The sequence below is a fragment of the Ips typographus genome, linkage group LG14 (assembly GCF_016097725.1).
Source record: "Ips typographus isolate SLU linkage group LG14, UJ_Ityp_2.0, whole genome shotgun sequence".
Lineage (NCBI taxonomy): Eukaryota > Metazoa > Arthropoda > Insecta > Coleoptera > Curculionidae > Ips > Ips typographus.
In genome coordinates this window covers 1,570,305-1,579,322 of record NC_138435.1, presented here as the reverse complement: position 1 = coordinate 1,579,322, position 9,018 = coordinate 1,570,305, and the positions used below count along the sequence as shown (strand labels likewise).

Genomic DNA, 9,018 nt, shown 5'->3' with positions numbered 1-9,018 from the left:
TTTGTAACTAATTTGAACCTGGGGAATACAAATCTGACGTCCATTTTGCTCTAACTGGCACCGTTTCGGAGATGACCTTGAAATTATGTCAATTTTGACACTTTAGGGCGTGGCACCATTGCAAAATGACATTTTGACAAATGACACTTTACGTCATTTTTGTACTATTAACCTGAAGGTATTTAGACAATTGAGGTTAATTTTGAAAATAAAAAATTTTCTGAAAAAATCAGAAGATACGACCCTTGAAATTTTGTAACAATTTTAGTTTTTAATTTTTCAAGGTCAAACGGTACATGGTACCAAAAAAGTGTATTGAAGGTAAAAATTGCATCTTATTGAGGTTCATTTGTGGTAAACATTTCAAACCTCTAACCTGAAACGTTCCTGAGATATTGAGTAAAAACTGCAAAAAATTAGAGTCAACTTTGACGCCCTCTAGCGGTTAAACGGGACAACTTAGCCGTGCCCACTCAACGTCACGTGATAGCCCCGTTCATTAGCGTTCTTTTGTTATACTGTGGTTTTATACGGGGTGTTTCAAATAAGCGAGTTATGGACGATTTTCTGGAAATGTGCACCAAAATTTCGCTCAAATTCGGAATTTCTGCTTTCGAGGAGGGTGGTCAAAGTAGGCTGCTAGAGCAAAAACAATTGAATATCGATACAAACGTTTTACATCAAGTAGGCCTAGAATTTGACGTGGATTCCAAAAATACCAATTTGTAGTCCTTAAAATTTTGACAGCCCGTAATTCCGTTATTTTGACAGTTACAGGGTGGTTCAATATACCAATTTGTAGCTCTTGAAATTCTCTTTTGATCACCCTGTATAGCGTTTTTACCTAAACTGTCAAATAATTGTTATTTACTGTTAAAACTGAGTTGTTTGCTGTAAAGCTTGAATTTGACAGTTTTTACTTTGACAGCCCATAACTCTGTTATTTTGACAGTTACAGGGTGGTTCAATATACCAATTTGTAGCTCTTGAAATTCTCTTTTGACCACCCTGTATAGCATTTTTACCTAAACTGTCGAATAATTGAGTTATTTACTGTTAAAACTGAGTTGTTTGCTGTAAAGCTTGAATTTGACAGTTTTCACTTTGACAGCCCATAATTCCGTTATTTTGACAGTTACAGGGTGGTTCAATATACCAATTTGTAGCCCTTGAAATTGTCTATTGGCCATATATTGTAGAAATGTCTACCGAAAAATTGAAACTAACCTAACTTAACCTAACCTAACCTAAGTATTTTGAAAAGTGTTGAGGTTAGGTATATAACATTAAATATAGAAAATATTGTCAATTAATAGTCGGAATCAGAATATCAAATAATATGATTCATTAAATCTAATAAACACAAAGTTGTCAAAAATCAAAATCAACTGTCACATGTATCAACTTGACAGGATGGTGTAATGAACTTAACGTTGGTTGTACCTAGATAGGACCACCTGTACTATTCTTGAAAATATTTTTAAAGTGGACACCTGTGAATTGATAAGATAACAAAAAAGGTATTTAAGCAGCATTTTTGATCAGTCCCACTATAATAATTAAAATGGTGTCTTATGTTATTGTTTATATTTTGGCTGGTTTGGCTATGGCCTCAGCCACCCAAATGAGTAGTTGTACGTGTGATTATTTACTTTTTGACTATTATACAGTGCGTTTTTTTTAACGCGCAACATAGGATTTTACGTGTTAAATTTTTAAGCCCATGTAAGACCATGTTATTTTGGAACTACAAGTATAAAACTTGACGGGTGTTTCTTTAGTACCCTGAAGCTTAAGTAAGTCTACCAATTTGGTCTAAAAAGTGATTCAAAACTGGAAAAAAATCATTTTTTTTCGAAAAGATTTTATCCTTTCATACTCCCTGTATGCATTGTTGTTCCTTGTTGTTTTTGATACTGGCAGGGCAGGTAGCAGGTAAAGTAACTTATTTTGACTGCATTACGACCCGATATCTTTTGAACGTCAAAAGGGCATTTTATGATTGTTTGGAATATACTGTTTGGCTTCAAACGGAGGTCAATTTGAACAATTCACTTATAAAAATACTTCTTTTGTTCTTAACTTTCTTGATATAAAGTTAATGATCACCCTGTTTTACTTTCTATGCCAAATTTTACCTGCTACCTGCCGTGCCAGTATCAAAAACAACAAAGAACAACAATGCATACAGGGAGTATGAAACGATAAAACCTTTTCGAAAAAAGATGATTTTTTGCAAGTTTTTTAACACTTTTTAGGCCGAATTGGTAAATTTACTTAAGCTTCAGGGTACGAAATAGCCACCCGTCAAGTTTTATACTTGTAGTTCCAAAATAACATGGTCTAACATGGGCTTAAAAATTTAACACGTGAAATCCTATGTTGCGCGTTAAAAAAAACGCACTGTATACTAGGGAGGTTGTGTTGTAGGCAGCGATTCAACTGGAATTTACCCCAACGTGACCTACTCCATTAATTCTTATGTTTGTGAGGCCAGTCCATGTACGTGCACCTTGGGCTGTGAGTCTGTAATAAGCGTTGACTTTAAATCACGTGAGTATATAAGGCAAAATGAAGTTACTTAGTGATGATAATTGTGATTTAGCAAGGTATTTGGAAAGGATGACACCCAAAATTGTTGCATCTTGCTTGGGAGTGACTTTGGTCTATCCGCTAGGCCAAGACGATGTCTGTGCTGGTTTTACCAATACTCAGTGTCCAATTGTTGCCCAGGAAAAAGTTAACTACCAGTACAAGTTAACTATACCAGCAATATTTCCAGAAGTATGAAAAATGTTTAAACTTTCTCTCTTTGTTGCGCTCTTATACAGGTGTGGTAAATCCAAAAGGAAAACCGTGTAACGGACAGAGAAACGTAGGTAATTGCATGCGCGGGAGAAAGACAGAAAACGAAAAAAATATCAAGTAGGCCATATTTTTAGCAACGCCGTAAGTAAGTTTGTCGAGTGTATTGAATACATACGGCGTTTGGCAACAGCGCTCTTAAAATATGGCCTACTTGATATTTTTTTCGTTTCCTGTCTTTCTCCCGCGCATGCAATTACCTACGTTTCTCTGTCCATTACACGGTTTTCCTATGGTCGCTTTTGGATTTACCACACCTGTATAAGCTATCCAGATCAGTTGTGGTGTGACAGATGACATTATATCTAGTTTTGACATTTGATGTGTACAATCTTGTATTATGACTGATGATATTTAATTTTTACAGGTTACGGTTACTTTGAGATTTTCCTTTATCGACGCCGAACTGAACGAAGATGTGTTGTGCTTTGAATGGGACATTGAAGTAAAAAAGGGCACTTGCCCTGAATAACCGTCAGTTTGTATTGTACTAATAAAATCCGATAGGATTAAGCTGAAAAGTGGAATTTTATTGACACGTAATTAAGGTTATGTTGGGAAAAAAAGTCTCATTAATTCTACGCTAGTTTTATACGATCGTACAGCCATCGATGCGATCCAGCAGCGTAATAAATCTCGTCTGTCATAAATAACGATTTTTCAACGAAACCGAAGGGCAAAAACCGCCAAAAAACGCCGAAATCTAACGTTCCATCGGGGGATAACTGTTAAGGACGATAAAAGAAATTAAAAAGCTATTAGTTATGGCCAAAGTTTCGGGGACAGACGACCGCATAGAGCATCTGTCAACCCCCAATGTCTGATTATGTGTTTAACGATCCTCGAAAGGAGTTTTTCTATTAGTTTTGTTATGCTCGAGACGCAGGACTTGCTTATTTATGCATAACGAAACTTTTTACGATCACTGTCTGAGAATGTTTTGTTGCCAAAAAGAGTAGATAACGGCAACGTTGCATTTCGTTTTGATAGCTGTCACTGTCAAACGAAACCACAATCTACTATCCAGGGTTGTCAGATTTTAGCCAAAAAATTTCTCCTGGGGAAAAAATAGTTACCGTGGGAACTAACTGGGAAAACCACCCCTTTTGGGATAGCTTGAGTTAGGGATGGGCGTAAATTTACCGGTAAGTAAAATTGGAAAAGTAAAATACCAGTGTGATAGAATTACTATTTCAAATTTGCTTGATTTGTCAACGGCTGTCATTAATTTGCAAAGTCGTTAATCTGAATCTGAATACAATTTTCATGCACCCCCTGTATAGTAGCGGCACTGACTGTGAAACTTCCAGGGATTACTTTAGCAGTTCTTTACCAACATTTTTGTTCTCTTTTGAAATTTTTCGTAACTTTCACTGTTTTCTAGTTTTTTACTGGGTTGATGCAACCAATTTTCAAAAATCAGCTGAAGTTGTGGTTTGAACTTTGAACATTCTGTAACTCGGTTATTTTTGGGAGTTCAGAGAGGTTGAACCACTCAAATTAACCGTCTTGAGATCCTCTTTCCAGTGGTATAAAGCAAAAAATGCTATATGAAAAATTGCGTACAGGGTGATCAAAAACAGTCAATCATCATACTTTTCATACACACCCTGTATTCTGGAAGCAAAAACGGTCCTGCAAACTTACGGTGTTGAGTTAAAAAGTTGATTAGAAACATTTTTGGTCTCTTTCAATTTTTTTATAGCTTTTACCGTTTTCTAGTTATTTGGGAAAAACTGGCTTGGTGCAACAAATATGTAAATCAGTTGAAATTGTGGTCTGAACTTTGAACACCCTATAACTCAAATGACAGACAAAATGGCGTCTCTGACCAGCCATTTTAAATTTTCTGTCAAAATATTGACTTGCACCTCATTCTGAAGGAAATTTCACATAGTTTCAAGAAATGAGAGACAAAATGGCGTCTCTGGCCGCCATTTTAAATTTTCTGTCAAAATATTGACTTGCACCTCATTTTAAAGGAAATTTCACGTAGTTTCAAGAAATGACAGACAAAAGGGCGTTCCAGGCCGCCATTTTGAATTTTCTGTCAAAATATTGACTTGCACCTCATTCTGAAGGAAATTTCACGTGCACTCTGTAACTCGGTTATTTTGATGAAAGTATGAAAGTAATTTCGTTGTTATAACCTCAAAACTGCTACTTGAGATCAATTACTAGAACTCTCCAATATTAAGCGATAAATACCGAAAGAAAAGTAACGATTCTATAGTATAAGCCGATCCGAATTGAACAGCTTAATCCCCATCGATTTGGGGATCATTTTCGCATTTATTTTCTTTTCCTTTATAGAAAAAAGATAAGAAGCGCCACACCGAAAATGTCCGCCAATAATCAAGATGGCTGCAACGAAAAGGAAATAATTAATGGCCTCTTTTTTGAGGGTCAATATGGAGAGGGGACATTTTCATTCATCTCACCAGTGTCAGTAAGGTCTAGATTTGTTTATTACTGCCAGCAACTGTAACGGAATATTTTGTTAGTGCTGCAACTTGTTTCAAACTAATTTGAACCATAACAAAAATCAACAAACCAGAAAAACTTTGTTTATAAGGTGTTAATCACCAATATGTTTGATAATGGTAAAAGTCACGTGGCTTTGACTTAAACACGTCACGGTTGTGCATCATATGTGTCACTTCTGGCGAAGCTTCATAAAACTGATTTTCTGTTCAATTTTATCAGAATATTTTTAGCTGAGAGTGGTAACAAACTGGCGATATTAAAGTTTGACTTTGCAATAAATAACTTACAATTTATCATTCCGTTCGTGAACCTCTTTGAACGTAGTCATGCAAATAAACTCCTTGCTCCAGTCAGCAAAACTGTTCTATTTACTTCGACAATGAGGGATTCGAGACGATTTTAAGAGACAATAAAGAAGAGCGGCTATATTTTAAAACGCCAACGTTTCGTGCCATTTTTTACTCGTCTTATCCAGAGCGTACGGCACTAATAAATCACCGACGAAAATTATTTCTGAAAATGTGGCTTAAAAGGTTTTTCCCCTTTTTTTTTAACCGTTAAAGTTTATTTTCGCCTATCACCAATAACCGCTCTTACCGGCAACTTCATTAGGCTCTGGTAATGCGTTTCAAGCCAATTTCGACCGTACGACCATCACGAAAAAGTTGCAAGATTTACGATTCTTAAAGTTAATATTATCTAAGGCTCGAGAATGTGACCCTTTAATAAATCGTCGGTCGAAGCCAATCGAGTTTTTTTTTTGTTCCGACACAATGTAATTCGAAAACTTTAAATTAAGTGTAAGATTCAGTTTCCCGGGTCGCGAAATATTAGTTTCACTGCTGAAAACTAAGCCCGTTAATTTAATGGAGTTGACCTTTCGCTTTTCTCTGAAGTTACAATGCAACCATTTGATTCGACGCAAAAAACTGTCAGATAACTATAGTGCAATCTATTTAAAATTGCGACTACGTCACCGACACGTATTTACACCACCACCACCGGGGGTATTAGGGGTCTTTTTTTTACTACTTTTTACACTTGGACGCCATTTTGTCTGTCATTTTTAGAAACTACGTGAAGTTTCCTTTAAAATGAGGTGCAAGTCAATATTTTGACAGAAAATTCAGAATGGCGGCCTGCAACGCCATTTTGTCTGTCATTTCTTGAAACTACGTGAAATTTCCTTTAAAATGAGGTGCAAGTCAATATTTTGACAGACGATCATCTGTGAGTTATCACATGACCACGCTAATCATACACAATGGAGTGTCACGTGACAATTGTCATATTTTAGTCTAATTTGTGGTAAGAGGAATAACTAAACTATTACTTATTACATCTAGAGGCCTTTAAAACAAACGAATTTCGTCTCTATAAAGCCTACAACTTGATTTTCATGCAAATTGACATGTTTTCATTGGCCAATTACTGGGATTGGTGACGTCATAGCAATTTTGTTGTGAATGCACTGTCAAAACTGGGAAAATGCAATTTACGATTTTGATTGGTCATTAAAAGGCCACATGTAATTGGCAAAAATAAAAATGAAAACCTGAACTGCTGTCACCCCCGGTGCGATTTAAACTTTGTGGAAAAACAGTGGCGCGCTTGATTTATTCAAAATGTCGGTTTTATGATATGCAAATCGGAAAAACAAAACGATCAGTAACGATGTCGTTCCAATAAGTCATGGACGGTGAAAGGAATAGGAAAATACAACTTGAAAGGCCGTTAATCTGCCGCCAAAACCTCGTTAATCTTCCCAGATAAGAAATAAAGTCATTAAATTCCGTATCGCGATTCGAATTCTGCGGCTAGAATTGCCCAACTTTTAACCAGAAAACTTTCACAAAACCATTTTTGTTTTTCTTTAGACACACTCACATATTGTGCGAGGAATAAAATCGTCGAGCGGTTATTATATTCTTTATGAACAAAAAAGCATCATTCCAAACCTCCCTTTAACTGTCAAAATTATTGACGTTTAAAGCAGCAACTGTCAAATTGCTGCCATTTACTCATTACACTGAACTAACCAAAATATTTCGATAGGCCGAATCAAATTTCCTACAGGATTATTAATTTGTTTACGTAATTTTCCAATACAACTCTCATTTTGAACATGTAATCAGTCGGTTTTACCCATTAATTTTGCGTATTAGCACCGAATAACTGAATAACAAAATTAATTAAGTTTAGCAGTTTCATCAAATTTCCAGGTAATATTTTTTGAAACATATTCCAATTAAATATATCTGACCAGGAATTTTTGATTTTACAGTGGAATTTGAAATAATTAAAATACCTAAATACTGTAACGGGTAATAATAATGTCATTTGCATTAATTGGCAACATGGTCAAAAAATCAAGAGATGTCTAATGCGCTGATGCAATAACACACTAATCTACAAGTTGACAGTATCTAAAACCGTCAAACGTCAACCGTACACGCTCTTTTGTGATTGGTCAAAAATAATCAATTTGTGTTATATTTGGTTAAATTGTGGCTTTTAAGCCTTAAATAGGACATTCAAAACTAATCCGTTGCTATTTTACCAGACTTACTGCACTTTCGTATCTAAATTGAAGCCGGAGGCCTCAAATTGCTCTAATCCTCATTGCATGCAATTCCGGTTTCTCTAAACGCTCAAATCGTTATAAATCGGTGCAGCTTAATGCCATGCTTAATTTTAATTGTTTTAACGGGCGTTATGGTGAATTGTTTTCAAGTGGGAAAACTCTAAAAAAAAATACCTAGATGCGCCCACTTTCGCTGCCCACACTATTTCACCAGTTTATTGACACTGTTCTATTAAGAAAATGTACCCAGCACTACAACTTAACACTAAACACCTTCAACCAAGTGGGAAAATATGATAAAATCGGAGAAAATTCAAAAATCCGGTAATCATTAAACAAACAGCGCTGTCATTGTCTCAAAAGTGACAGTTGACAACTTTGGCACTTCTAATAGAGATGAGCCTAGCTAGTAGAGATGTGTTGGAGCATTAATAAGTAAACTTATCTAATCAGTTTCAAAAGCAGCCCCAGTCAATAAACTAGACCAAAATAGCGGAAGTTTTCCAAGTTCAAGTCACGTTCCTGAATAAGTTTGTTTTTAGGGTTAAGAAGTTTCAGAGATATTCATCATTGATTTGCAGCTACGCTCCCAGCTGGCTCCGGTCCCAAAGGCCATCTATTTTATAAAAATTTTACGATTTCTTAAAGTTTCAGATAAAGTGAGTGGAATTTGGCCAAAAAACCAGTTTAATTCCACCGAAACCGGTATTTTCTAAATTCAAATTGAATTAACCTCCCCCTGTCTAAATGCTAATTCGGTCCCTCCGCCTTATCCTGCCGGACTACGCTCCTGGAACGGTGGTGATGGATTGGGGCCACGCCGGCTGCACATATTTCAGATGCAACGCAATCATTTAAAGAAACTGCCCCGGATCAGCTTAAATGAGACGAAAGAAATTTATACGTTGAAAAGTGGGACTGTAATTGCCCCAAAATGTTGGTTAAAAAAAGTGGAAAAACAACTTAAATGTCACTCATTAGTTGTCCTCCAGCGGTCAGGGAAGAAATGGCCGATGGAGGACATACCTGAGTGACGCCTACTTCACACTAGAACAAATTTTGCACGCCTAATCCCAAAGAAA

General features: G+C 36.1%; 1 protein-coding gene across 1 annotated transcript; it reads left to right on the top strand.

The window, feature by feature from the left end:
• The first annotated feature begins 1,495 nt into the window (after positions 1–1,495).
• On the top strand, positions 1,496–3,386 carry LOC145737797 (NPC intracellular cholesterol transporter 2-like). Its single transcript, XM_081992626.1, has 4 exons — positions 1,496–1,634; positions 2,431–2,553; positions 2,606–2,784; positions 3,233–3,386. The coding sequence occupies exons 1-4, from the start codon at positions 1,565–1,567 to the stop codon at positions 3,335–3,337; spliced, it is 477 nt and encodes a 158-aa protein (XP_081848752.1). The 5' UTR covers positions 1,496–1,564; the 3' UTR covers positions 3,338–3,386.
• Positions 3,387–9,018: the final 5,632 nt, after the last annotated feature.